The sequence below is a fragment of the Toxotes jaculatrix genome, chromosome 6 (assembly GCF_017976425.1).
Source record: "Toxotes jaculatrix isolate fToxJac2 chromosome 6, fToxJac2.pri, whole genome shotgun sequence".
In the NCBI taxonomy this organism is placed as follows: domain Eukaryota; kingdom Metazoa; phylum Chordata; class Actinopteri; family Toxotidae; genus Toxotes; species Toxotes jaculatrix.
This window is the reverse complement of record NC_054399.1, coordinates 24,591,103-24,605,580: the sequence shown is the minus strand read 5'-3', so window position 1 is coordinate 24,605,580 and position 14,478 is coordinate 24,591,103. Positions and strand designations below refer to the sequence as shown.

Sequence of the window (14,478 nt, the reverse complement as noted above, 5' to 3'; positions counted from 1 at the left end):
TATTTCTCAATGAAAGCAGTAAAAACATTAAAATATTGATACATAATAATTCACAGAAAAGCTAAAAGTTGCAAAAGATGCAGATTTCAGAGGTAATGGAGGAGAGTCACTCCAAAGACTGAGTGTCCAAGTCTGGACCTTAGACCAAGACCTGAGGACCTGAGGATCTCAGAGGAGTGGGTCAGGAACCAAACTGGGTTCACAGTAAGCTATGATGGGTGAACTGTGATCGAATTTGTAGCAGCAGAGTTTCAGTGGTGGCAGAGAGCCGGGACGTACGGTGGTGATGAAGGCTCAGTGAACACTGCAGCCTCCAGCATCTCAGACCGTTAGTGACGTTTCACTTTCATTTTTATTTACTAAACTGCTGCGAATAAACCAACCTACACTTTCCTCTGCTGCTCTGTGGATTTAAATCCTAGAGGCTGATGTTGTGCTGCAGCCTGGCTGTTTGCCACTGCAGCGTGATCTTTACGATAAAGATGGGCAGAGACAGATTTTAACTTTGAAACACACCTTTAACAAACAAATCAAAGATTTGCTCTGACAGCTTCTCTCTCTGCTCTGCCTCTGATTAAAATGTTTTATTGTCCCAGTAACAAACTTTGTTACAGATTTATTATTATTATTATTATTATTGTGATTATTATTAAAATGAACACACATCTTTGTGCCATTTGTGTTGTGATGCCCATATGGTGTTGGCACATCACCAGGTGTGAGTGTGTGTGTTGCCTGGGGCAGCAGAGGGCAGGGGGAAGGAGGGATGGATGAGTGTGAACTATGCAGGCCTCCAGCTTTATTCATCTTTTCATCCTTGCATCACTCCGTGTGTGTGTGTGTGCGTGTGTGTGTGTGTGTGTGTGTGTTGGGTGGGAATGCCTCAAGACGAAGGTACTAGAATGTGCCAAGTGGGTCATCTGCCTTCTTATCTGTTTGCGTGTGTGTGTGCTCTGTAGATGTGTGTGTCTGTGAGTGTATATTTGATGTGTATATGTGTGTGTGCTTGGGTGTGTTTGGTTTGTGTGTGTGCAGTGGGAGTGTTATGCCATCATATCAACTTAATCCCCAAATCCTTATGTCTAATATCAGCTCTCCTGACACACTGAGAGGAAAAGTGTGTGTGTGTGTGTGTGTGTATACGTGAAATGTGTGTCAGTGCCAAGGTGAGCCCCTGGCACTCCACTCATGCATCACTGTGTGTGTGCGCGCGTGTGTAAATTAAACCTGTTTCCAATGAATGTGACTAAATGTGAGTGTTTATAGGTTGACCTGTAAATATGTCACAAACATTGGGTTCATATTTTTAATCTCTGGTGTGTTTAGTTGACTCTGGGTTTCTTTTTATTATTCTGCTACTTGTTTATTAATTGATTGATTGATTGTTGTCCACAAAACATCTGAAAACAATAAAAACTGTCCAGGGTGACGCCATTAAGTGTTTTGTTACCCGTGACAACAAGAAAACGCATCAAATTCTTCATTTCAGAGCCTGGAATCATTCAACTTGTGGTCTGTTTAGACCAATCAGAGCAGCTGATGCAGTGATGAGGCTGCATGGTGGTTAGATTAAAAGAAAGTGGACATGCTTCACAAGATGAGTCTTTCTTCCACCTGTTTCACTCTCAACAACAGTTTCCGCCAGCATCAGAAGCTCATAGGAGAAAACAGGAGAAGCCAAACTGACCGGCATTGTAGCGCCAGTGTGTAGTTACAAGTTTGAGTAAGGCACATCAGTGCCCCATCTTTCATGTCACCACAGCACCTCCCTGTGTGACCATGGCAACCAGAGAAACCTCAGGGAGGGAAACTTTACAGGAGCTGACCTCTGCTTCAAAGCCTGATTACCGGGTCTGGAGCGATAAACAGTGAGTGAGATGTTGGTTTGGAGTTTCCTCCATTTTAAGCTACGAGCTGCTCTGTTGAGTGTGGTGGCTGATGGGATAGAGCTGCAGCCTGGGGCATATCGTACAGCAGAGAGTCAGCGTCACTTCCTGCTAAGTCAAAATACAAAGCATCAACGCCACAGAGACTTCAGCTGTCTGAAAGTCTCACAGGAATCACCTCACAGAGACCAGAGAGAGTGAGACAGAGACTGAGAGAGAGACAGAGAGAGAGACACAGAGACAAAGAGAGACAGACGGAGGAATGAGGGATGACTGGGGAGGAAAGTCAGAATCTGCAGAAATAAACTGAACTGACCAATTACATTTAATACAGGCCTGATACACTAACCTATACTCTCCCCCTCTCTCCCCCTCTCTCCCCCTCTCCCTCTCTCACACCCTCTCTCTCTCTTTGTGTGCTGCTTTAATAGGATATGATCGACAAAGAGAGATTCGATTGGCCTGCCAGTGAATTGTGTAATGGCTGCACAACGCCAAGGTCACCCACTGTGTGTGTGTGTGTGTGTGTGTGGTGCGTGTGTGTGCATGTGTGTGTTTTTGGTGTGTGTGCGTGTGTGTGCATGTGTTGATCTGGCTCTGTTCAATAACCCCCCCCCCCCCCCCCCCCCCCCCCTCCCGCCCCCCCCCACATACACACCCCCTCGAACACTTCTCATCTTCTGGTAAGCTATAGGCTTCAGTCACCCCTGCAGACCCCTGCATGTGTGTGTGTGTGTATATGTGTGTGTGTCCATTCAGTCTCTTAAACAAGATCGCACACTCTTGCAAACAGACAAACACATACACAAGTAGTACACATGTGGTTTGTGCTGGAACCTTTTGGGAGATCCGCTTAGAAAATGTGAGGAGTTACATTTTTTTCTGTAAATTCAAACTTTCAAATTCTGGTTATACTGAACCACAGGAGTCACTGTGTGGCTCTGTGACTCCAGAGTCAAAGAAACAACTTGAAAAAGTCAAATGTTCAGAAGGAAGAACTCGTCCTTCGTTTAAATCTTCATCTGTTCAACATCTTCAAGGTGATAAGCTGAGGAGGACTCGGCCTCAGTCTGCCGCTGGTGTTATACCGTGTTCTGTGACCTGTGGCAACAATGAGTTAACCTTCAGGCAACGTTCAGAGCAACCTGCAGCAAACCATTTTCACTGCGTTGTTTGAACACAGCCCAAACAATTAGCACGTAGTAAAGACTTCATACTTGTTGTGCTGCCATTGATTAGTTGCTTATTCAATTAGTCGACTGATAGAAAATGAACTGGCAGTTATTTTGATAATAGTTTTAGTCATTTTCAGGCTAAAATGCCCAAACTCTGAACAGAACCTGCTCTGTTAGAGTAAAACACACACAATATAACTGGTTTTTAAATGCGTCACATTTTCACTGTTTTCTAAAGCTTTATAAAACGATCCGTTTGCTGCAGCTTCACTTTACAAACACGTTCATACACAACCTGTGCACAACACACACGCCATTCAGGTACATCAGCTTTTAACTTACAATCTGGAATGGCTAGCTGGTCCTCTCTCTCTCTCTCTCTCTCTCTCTCTCTCTCTCTCTCTCTCTCTCTCTCTCTCTCTCTCTCTCTCTCTCTCTCACACGCACACACATTGTAGACTCTCCTGCACTCTAATCTATAAGTGATTCTTCCAGAGCCGCATCGCTGCGAATCTGCTGACCAACACAATACACACACACACACACACACACACAGAATAGAGAGAGGGTGTGTGCATCTGTGAATACATTTGTGTGTGTATGTCTGTGAGTATATGATATATACTGTACCTATATAGCGTGTGTGTGTGTGTGTCTGTGTCTGTGCAGCCACACAAACTTTTCTTACTCTTTGTTTTCCTCACATCTTAAATATTAAATTCAGAGGAAACAGACAACTCACACATATGAACTGTTTTCTTTCCGTCTGCTGATTCTGCCTGTGAACTGATCTTTTACACAATGACACCGAATCATACTGAAAAGGGATCACTACAGTATGAAGCCCGTAAAAACACTGGAACATGGTTCTCTATGTTCATATGCAACTAAAGTGTTTTCCATATCTGATGATGATGATCAGAGGCAACGGATTTTAAAACTGAACCAAGCTACATTCATTAACAGCAACAGAATCTCTGTGGACGAGGTGGACGGAGGACATACAGAGATCAGGACAGTGAGACCAGAGACCAGATTAACAGTCCCGTCTCGCCTGTGGTTAAGGTTAAATGTAAATAAACAGGTTGTGTCTGAAGTCACTGTGAACTTTTTCTGTATTAAACCAGACCAGGGAGACGTAGAGAGACGTAAACCAGATTAGACCAAAGACACCTAAACCAGACTTAACCGTGGAGACGTAAACCAATGTAGACTGGAATGTAGACAAGTACCATTACTCAAATACTTTCCCGTCCTGTCCTGTCTTGTGCTATGCTATGCTGTACTGTGCTATGAAGTCATGATGAACACATCAAGTGCATCAATAATTATGACAATAATAATAATTATTCTGAAATGGGCCATGTGCATGGTGATACTTTTACTTTGTACTTTAAGTAAAGTAAATGTCTGGATGTGCGACTTTTATTTTGAAATATTTTTACACTATGACCTGCAGTTAGTTCATATCATTCAGATACTTCAGTTCCTCTGAGTGTGTGTGTGTGTGTGGGACTGAGTGTGTGTGTTCCTGGTGCCCTCATCGCCCCCAAGTACACATATAAACACAAGCACACACACACATATTATGCCAATATGAAGTGTGTGTGTGTGTGTGTGTGAGTGATTAAGTGACTATGTGAGATAGCGTTTGCAGGCACAGTCACGCGCATCTGATCAAGCATGGGTGTGTGTGTGTGTGTGTGTGTGTGTGATCAATGACTCTTTGATCAGGGGTCTCTGTGTGTGCTGACAGGCACTTTACATCAGCTATTGTTAGCGGTGGCCGATCGACAGACTTATATAGATCCCACTGCGCTCTCTGTCACTCTCTCTCTCTCTCCCTCCCTCTTTCTCTCTTTCCCTCCCTCCCTCTCTCTCTCTCTCTCTCTCCCTCTCTCTCTCTTTCTCTCTCTCCTGCATGTCGGCACTTTTTAAAGGTCACGTTTGTCCCTCGTTCTCTCTTTCATTCTCTCTCCGGTCCCTTCTATCTATCATACGCCCCCCACCCCGCCCCGCCCCTGCTCTCCCATACCTCTGATATTTCCTTATTATTAAATGACTTCAGAGAGAAAAGGGCAGCTGATTGGTAGCAGGTTATGATGTAACAGCAGACACATGATGTTATAAGTTTAGATTAATTGGTGTAATTTCTTTTTCTGTTTCCTGTTAAACATCTGGTCCATCCCACATGAGATTACAGAATCTGTAAAGGTAAAACAAAAAGTAAAGAAAAGGATTCAAGATTCTTCACATTCCTTCAAATAACATATTAGAATGAAAAACTGACCTGTCCACTGAAAAATTGCTGCATATCTACAGCTTATCCTGAGAAAGCATGCTTATTTTATCTTCTCTCAGTGTTAAGAACTAAAAAAGTACAGTACCATTCCCAATGAAAACGACAAGACTCATTGTCCATCCATCAGACGACACATTGAACAGATACACAGATACTCAGAGGTAACATGGATTAATCCTGGAAAGTTTTGGAAAGAGTCCCGGTACAATTACATGATTCTTTCCTGAATTTTCCTGATGTTCAGTTCTACAGTCAAAGTGTCACCTGTTAACGTAGCTGTAAAGCACATGAAAACACATTTATTGTTTATTGCCATTTTAGGGCTCAGGTTACCTGCGCACCTGCAGTTCAATACACGAGCACTGACCTATGACAGAGGTTAAAGAGTCTCAGGTGTTCTGGTATATGATGTCAACAGACACCTACCAGCCAATGAGAAACCAGGATTTCCCATGACCAATATGTAAGCAGAAATATAGAGCTTAATGTGTGTGAGACAAATCTACACGAACAGATCAGCTGAGCAGTGTCTGCGACTGATGACAGTCCAATCAGAGACAGAGAGACAGAGAGGTGAACTTACTCTGTGAGACTCGTACGAGCTCAGCCACCGTGAAGACTCCAGGTGTCACGAAGCTGTCCTGAAAACCCAGGTGACCTGAGAGAGGGAGAGGTTATCATTGTTATATAAATCACTGTGTTATTATTGTTGTTTAAATCTGGGTTCTGACCAAACGTGCTCATTTTCTAAACTAGGGCTCTGATCTGTTCTCTCTCTGAGTCACCCTCACAGCTTAAAGTGCCAAATGTCGATGACGGCAGGTCACATTATCTGTCACTAACTGAAGATGTGAGTAACTTCAGTCTGAGCTCTGTCTTGTTGAAGTGGTCTCTGCTGACCGGTGTTTTGTTGTACAGCTGTGAGATCACTGAGTGTTTTGGTGTGTGACGTCTTTGGTTCACTCACAATCTACAAGTTTAACGTTCAGTCAATGAACAGAAACATCAGGAACATCAGAATCAGTGAGGACAGATGAGAAGTGGAAGCTTCTGTTTCCTCACAAGGATAATCACAACAGCTGGGAGCATTTCTGTGTGTATGTGTGTGTGTCTACCAGCACGTAGCTGAACCTCAGGGTCAAGGTCTAACACACACACACTCCCACAGATGAAACCGGAGAGGATATCCTCTCTCTCTCTCACACACACACACACACACACACACACACACACACACACACACACACACACACACACACACACACACACACACACACACACACACACACACACACACACACACACACACTTAAAAATCTGTCACACACACTTTCCTGATCCAGACAAACACCCTCCACTGTGGAATGTGTGTGTGTGTGTGTGTGTGTGTGTGTGTGTGTGTGTGTGTGTGTGTGTGTGTGTGATAAAACCACAGCCTCTCTCAGTCTGACCACCAGGGTCACATGTGGGCCATCCTGAGAGTGTGTGTATACTGAATACACACATTTATAGATTATGATGTGTACAGGAGTGTGTGTGTGTGTGTGTGTCTGTAGATGAGCTCTCACCATTCTCTGGCTGCTCCTTGATATCTGATTCGCTGGCCTGGTTGGGGCTTTCTGATTGGCTGGCTTCTGGAGGGAAAAACAAACAAACATAGATGAGGATGAATCAAACAGCAAGTAAATAAAAATAATAAAAATACTTGTGTACATGTCAAATACACTGCACACACACACACACACACAGAGGAGAATTTTTCATGCTAATGTGAAAAGAGATTTATTCAACTTCAGCAGATGAAGCTGAGTGGATCACACAGCAGCACACAACACGCTACTACCACACGCTACCACCACTGTGTGTGTGTGTGTGTGTGTGTGTGTGGAGAGACGCCTGCATTGATCTTGATACCACAAGACTTGGGTTTCACCTGCTCTCACACACAGAGTCTACCTGCTGCAGCACACAGCTGACCATTCACTCACAGGTCTGCACACAGACAGACAGAGACGTGAGAACACAGACCGATGCACAGTGTGAGCTCAGTGAATCGGACTGAAACTGAAGCTGTCGGTGTCAAACGTGTTACATCCTCTAACAGAGAGACTACTCTCTGCTTGGTGAACGCAGCCTGTTTCTCTCTATGTCTGCCTCTGTTTTCCCAGCATGCTCTCTGCCCTGATGCAGCTCCGCTCCTACAGATGATTTAGCGGCTTCAGGAGCATCGATCGGCCCGCGCTGCAGATAAAATAGGTGGGGAGTGGAAGAAATATTACCCATCATCCCCCTGGAGCCGGCCGCCGGGGCCATGACTCAGGACCGGACTGAGATGGATGGAACTGAGTCAGGTTTGGTTTTATTAGAACGTCCGTTAAAGGGAGAGTTTTTAATTATGAACAATTTTAATTATCAAAGAGAAGGTGAAGACGTGCACCTGCATGTTGTGCAGCTGAGCTTGGTTTGAAAACTTTGTCAGGGTGAATTCTGAGTACAGTTTAGTTTAGTTTAGTTTAGTTCAGTTTAGTTTTTTAAAGCTCAGGATGTTTGTGAGTCTCTGACTCTGGAACAAACATCTTAAAGCAGATTTACACCTTCTCCTTTTCAATCTGATTTTACTGAAAAGCTCCTAAAAGCTTTTCATTTGTGATGTCTGGTTAATCTGCTGGTTTTATTAGTCACACTCATGCTTAGACATATTCTTCATTAGACACATTCATTTCTTTAAAACTGTAATTTGAGGATGAAGCTTTGAGATGAACTGTCTGGTTTGCAAAGGTCCTCACACACAACAAACATAACAAAAATAAATTCATAAACATCAGTACAGATAATAACATGAAATAATCCAAGCGACACAAAACAACCAACACAAACTTAATCCGCACACACACACACACACTCTGTATCACTGTTAAAACAGCCCGAAGACACAAACACTGCCACCTAATGATCTGTTGTGTGTCTGTGTGTGTGTGTTACTCTGGGTTGTGTTCCTCAGCACAGTGGTCTGCTCTGAAGCTGCTGGTGAATAAGCTTAATGTGAGAGAGGAAACTGTCCTGAAAACACAACATGGTCTGAACTTAGATATTACACTGTTAAACTTTTTGCAGTGAGGGACCCCCGTCTGCACGCACACACACACACACTCACACACACACAGACACAGTGCAGCATTTATCAGCCTTGTTTTGCATGCTGTTCACTGTGTCTGTTCACTTCAGCAGCTTAAAACAAAGAGCATCAGGCTGAAACCACGGCAACCAGGGGAGGGAGTTGGGTGGGGGTGTTTGGGGTGGGAGGGTGCTGATGGGTGTGTGTTGGAAGGCCCTTTCACACACTGCCCCCCCACCTCCTCACTCAGCCGTCACCCCCCCCCCCCCCCCCCCCCCCCCCATCCAGGTTAATTAAATATGCTAATGAGGCGTGGGAGCAGACAGGACCGTCTGCATCCACCCCCCATGAAGAGGGTGGGGGGTAAGGGGGGGGGGGCAGCCCCCTGTACACACCAGGACAAACACTGGAGCTGGAGAAACAAACCAGTGAAACCAGTAAACAGAGACTGGGAATGAGCTCCAGCCTCCACCTGTCTCTGACACAGGCTTCAAATTAAAGGCCTCTGCTTTAAAATTTGCTGCAGGCTTCACTTTTACTTTGAAGGGTTGTGAAGTGTCATCTTTTACCTCCTCTTCTTAGTTTCTCTCTTTTTCAACCCAGCCTCCCTCCACCACGGGCTTCAAAATACAAGTCTCCTTAGAAAAATGTTGTTAACTTCCCTCCAGCGCTCGCTCTCTCTCTCTCTCTCTCTCTCTCTCTCTCTCTCTCTCTCTCTCTCTCTCTCTCTCACTCGTCCATTTTATTTTCCAACGCAGGCTTCAAAATAAAACTGATGTTTTAAAGTTATTTTTTTGTTTGAGCAAGTGTGTTCCTCTGTTCAACCTCTCTTCACTCTCTTTGTTTTCTCTCTCCCAAGTTTCCCATGCTCCTATTTTGAAAAGTGTCATTTAACAGTGTTCAAAGTTTGTTTCTTTTTTTTTTTTTGCTCACTGTCAGACTCCAAAATAAAAGCCGTCATTTAGAAACAAAAGCAGCTACTCCCTGTGCTTTTATTTTCAACAGAAAAAAAGAGGTGTGCTCCATCTCTCTTTCACCTCCACCTCTTCTGGGCTTCATCTAAAGACTGAGTGTAGTGGAGCGTGGAAATAAACAAAACAACACACACACACACACACACACACACAAGCACATGAACATGAGCACTTTGGTCTCATCCCTCGTTGTACCTCTGCTGTCATGTGACCAATGAGAGAGAGAGAGAAACCTCTGCCCTCTCTCTCTCTCTCTCTCTGTCTCTCCCCCTCCCTCTGTGGGAAAGTCAAACTCTGTGGCCCTGGAGGTCGCTCACCCAGCCCAGCTCTCTCTCTCTCTCTTTCTGACATAAACTGCCGCTTTTCTAGGAAAAGGGGGAGGGAGGGAAGAGGGTGCGGTGGGGGGTGGGCTACTGGATGATTCCCAGAAAGGGAGAAAAGACAGAGCGAGAAAGAGAGAGAGGGATGATGTGCCTCAGCCCAGTTCACACTCAATGTCTCTCTCCCTGTTTCTCTCTCTCTCTCTCTCTCTCTCTCTCTCTCTCTCTCTCTCTCTCTCTCACTCTCTCTGTTTCATCAGGCCTGTCTGTAAACACCAATACTCCTGGACTCTATTCACTCACTTTATTTTCAACATTTTAAAACTGTGCACGGTCACAACAGGCATCAGAAGCTTCATCAGCAAATTTACTCCAAGTATTAAAAGTAAAAGCACCAAGATCTGATTTAATGAACCAGATCATTGAACCATGAGCATTTTCCTGTTGTAGCTGCTCCAGGTGGAGCAATGACCGATGGGAGAGGACAGAAAGAAAAACAAAGTTCTGATTCACTGATCTTATGTATTTTTGGACATTTCTCAAGTCTTTCTTTCCTGTGAAATAATTAAAAATTGAAACAGTTATTTAAATGAAATGATCACATGATAAACAGCCACGCACCGATTTTAGAAAATCAAGAACAAATGGTTAATCTTTCACTTTGTTTTATAAGTTCGTGTTTGTTCTAAAGAAAGCATAGTAACTAAAGCTGTCAAATAAACATCGTATTTCCCTCTGAACTATTTGAACAATAGAAGTTTGAAACAGCATAAAACAGAAAAAGGCACCTGAGAACTGTGCTAAGGTTCAGTATTTGACGAAATGTACTTTTTACCTTTTTGTCTCGTCGCTTGTCTCTGTTTCTTATTTACAGTTTGGTTTGTTTTTTCTTTTGAGTCTCAGATTTGTATGTTAAAATGTTTACACATCAAACCCGAGCTCGCTCGCCCCGCTCGCCTGCTCTCTGTCTCTCTCTGTCTCTCTCTGGCTGAGTCAGACTGGGATCGTGTCGTCGTCTCCTGGCAGAGCGACAGGAGCAAAGAGAAAAAAAAGACGACAAAAAAAGAAACAGGGAATTGTTTTGGCGGCCAAGATCTGTTTCTGTTTTCCTCTTCGTTTGGCTGAGGGAGGGCGACCGTTGACTGGGGCGAAAGACATGCCAACCATTCAGAGAAACAGAGGCTGTAAGCTGCAGCAGAGCTTCACACACATTTCAAACATTCTGTATGAAGACGCCATGTTGACTTTTTGACTGGAAGGAATCTGATTGATCAGAAATGAAAACATGGACAGAGTTTCCCGCCTGCCTGAGTCCAAGCAGTAAAATAAAATAAAATAAATAAAACAAGCACACTCCCGTCCCTCGTCCTCAGTATCGATCTGAGCAGCGACATGTTCTGATTTAGCTTTTAATGAAATGAGATGTATGAATTCATTTTTATAAAGGCCACAAATCAGCTGCGTCTGCCTCCCCTTCATCTCACACACAGAATAAATTACCTTTATTCATATTCTACTGCACACACACACACACACACACACACACAAACACACACGCACACACAAAGTGCCTATAGCCACAATCCCCGCCCACCAACAACAACCGGACCACAGGATTGGTGGATGATGTCTCTCCCACGCTGGTTGGCAGGTCTCTGAATAAACTACATCTGAGTTATTAATGTTTTATGATGCAGTTAAATGTTTGTCTACATCAGTATAACAGCAGGAAAACACACTTTATTTTCAATTATGATCAGCTGTCAAACACACAAAAAGTTCACTGCGTGGACCTTTAAACACAGACCTGTAGTTAAAGTACACAGGTATTAGGTTAATTAAGAAGCACTGATGATTTTTAATCGTTAAAGACAAAAGAAAAATGCTAAAACAATAAACTTATGAATAAACTGAATAAAATTATTTCTGCTCTTAGTGAGCGAGAGGAGACAGGTGTGTTCGGTTCAAGCACCTGGGCAGCACTGATGGATGAGACCCCGATGTGTCACATTATATTTACCCCCCCCAAAGTCTCAGAGGATGATCTGAGATGTCTGTGAGCTGAAGATGAGCAGGTATTTTACATTAATTGGCACAGTTTGTCAGAGCTTCAGTATCTAAGAGATAAAATCATTTTTAATCAGTAACATGAGTGATTAAAATACTTTATCAGGGTCAAAGGTCATTCTCACATTCATTTGACATGGGAAAATTCTGCAGTTTGATAATTTCTGCAGTTTTAAATAATTATGTTCTGAGGATATTAATTCTAATGAGTGTGTGTTCATTCATGATTTCTACCAAAATAACACACACACTGATTCTTTTCCAGAAACATCAGAATCTCTTCCCTTTGTTTCTGCTTAATTGTGCATCAACACATTTTGCGGTTGCTGTGGTGCATTTAGTTCATTTTGTGTTTTGATTCTTCATTTTGCAGATAGAAGATTCCCATGATGCACATGTTGTTTATCTGTAGCTCTGCAGCTTTTTGTTGCTTTGACTCAAAGTTGAATAAATACAATCTTTAATTAAACTAATGATAAAAAGTTCTTAATGTTTATAATATTTATCAATAATTTTATCTCAGTCCTAAAAGTATTATACTTATTCTCTGCCTCCATTAGTGCCCATTCATTTCTCCCTGTCTGAACACACACACACACATTTACAACACGTCATCTACAAACACACCAAAATGTAAAAAAAACAAAACAAATGAATATCAGATAAAATACACACCCTCACAAAGAAAAACCTGAACAGAAAAAGTACGGAGGGGATCATGTTTCCCCCCGTCTGAGGCAGCAGCAGGAGGAGGGTGCGTTTGTTTTGTGTTTCCAGGCAGCTCTGGAGGATCAAGACCTTGACTTGGCATCTTGAACCCTGGCACGGCGGCACGGCCGGGTCCGCCAGCCAAACACACACACACATACACATACACAGTGAGAGACATACTTCTTTTTTGCCCCGATGCGGCTCGCCAAAATAAAAGCCAAGCTTTCTTTTCTGCTGAATTACAGCAGACAGAAAAAGACGCACAAAACCTTTCTTTTTCTTTATGATGAAATGATTTTTGAATTAGAACCACTCGACACCTCTGGCCTCCATTTTGACATCGACCACCAGTCGCCATTTTGTGGAAACCCCTTCGTATTCCCCACACGACCCAACACAAACCCTGAGTCCCAAAACAAAAAATACAACACACACACACACAGTGTCCAGGGCAGATCGAACACTCATGTCACAACCTCAGCCAAAACACTCTGTGTGTGTGTATGTGTGCATTCAGCGTATTATTTGTATTCCATTAATTATAAAATAAAACTGCACAAACAGACGAGGCTTTGTGTCAGCGAGACGCCGCTGCCAAGACGCCGCCATTTTATGAAGACGGCCAATCTCTCTCTCTCTTTTTCTCTATTTGTAGTTTAAGTCTCTCACCCCTCAGACAGTGTTCAAAATAGAGAGAAAGAAAAAGAGAGAGAGAGAGAATCCCGTTAGCCGTCTCCATTGTTGGACGCCCAACCAGCCGCTGCTGCCAAGGAGCCGCTGCCAACTGCAACACACATACACACACAAGCACACATGCACACACGCAAACAGAGACACACATGCTCAAAAAACAAAAACACACACAGATTTCTTCACATTTTCAATCACAAACATACACTTTTAACATTTTCTCTCACACACACACTGATACTTCTCCCATGCCCTGGCCTGTGTGTGAGTGTGTGTGTGTGTGTGAGTGTGTGTGTGTGTTTGCCCTCTCTCTCTCACTCCAGCCTGGCAGCCATCTTAAAGCGTTGGCAACCATTTTGAAGCTTCTGTCTGTTTTCTTTGAGCGGCTGCCATTCGCCACCTTCTGCCAGAACAAAAGAGGCCCAACGCCATTACCAGCCGTCCACCACACAGACAGACACACACACACACACACACAGATTCACACAGTCACAGACACAACAAGCCCTCCAAAACCTTCCAAAAACCTTCCAGGAACCTTCCAAACCCATTTAAATCTGCAGCTGATCGGTCACGGTCTCTAAACTCCGCAGCTCTGCAGATTCTCCAGTGATTTCAATTGGAAACCAGCCAGTAAACTGGTATAGAAATATAAATGTGTTTGACCTCTGACCTCTGGGTGGTGATTATCATCGGACAAAGCAGAGAACAGGATGAAATAGCGGCAAGCATTTTCAAAGAAGGCAATGATTTGTCTTTCCTATGTTTCTACAAAGATGCTTCACTCTACTGTTGTTATATACAAACACTATAATATCACTGACACACAAACTAATACGTATTGGTGTCGCTCATGAGCCAGTGTAGACACTAAACAAAACAAAATTATATAAACACAACTGATGGATTCACAATAGGCCAATCATCATTATAGTGACACAACAACAACAAAAAAAAAAAACAACAACTCACCAATAAAGACAAAATACAACCTTTAAAATGTGACGTCCACATTTCACAGAAAATGTAAATATCACACGTCACCAAGTTTCACAGCTGCAGAACAACAAATGACAGCAACAAATCAGCTGTAGTCTGGTTTGAACTGTGGGGTCTTTCAGGAATCAAAGCGACCATTACATCAGCTTCGTAAATAAACACTGAGCAGAGACACTGTTATCTCCGACAGAGGACAGCATCAGACGGGACACAAACCTGTCAAACCAACAAGCCTCAAC

The 14,478-nt window shown here is 43.3% G+C and overlaps 1 protein-coding gene across 4 annotated transcripts in view; it reads right to left on the bottom strand.

Moving 5' to 3' along the window:
* Positions 1–14,478, bottom strand: part of nfia (nuclear factor I/A) — a 113,205-nt gene that overhangs the window by 26,142 nt on the left and 72,585 nt on the right. For all 4 annotated transcript variants that reach the window (XM_041039788.1, XM_041039785.1, XM_041039786.1 and 1 more), the window contains exons 3-4: positions 6,932–6,997; positions 5,947–6,021 (exon numbers count right to left, since the gene is read on the bottom strand). In XM_041039788.1, the coding sequence (XP_040895722.1) occupies positions 5,947–6,021; positions 6,932–6,997 (141 nt within the window). The remainder of the gene's footprint in view (positions 1–5,946; positions 6,022–6,931; positions 6,998–14,478) is intronic.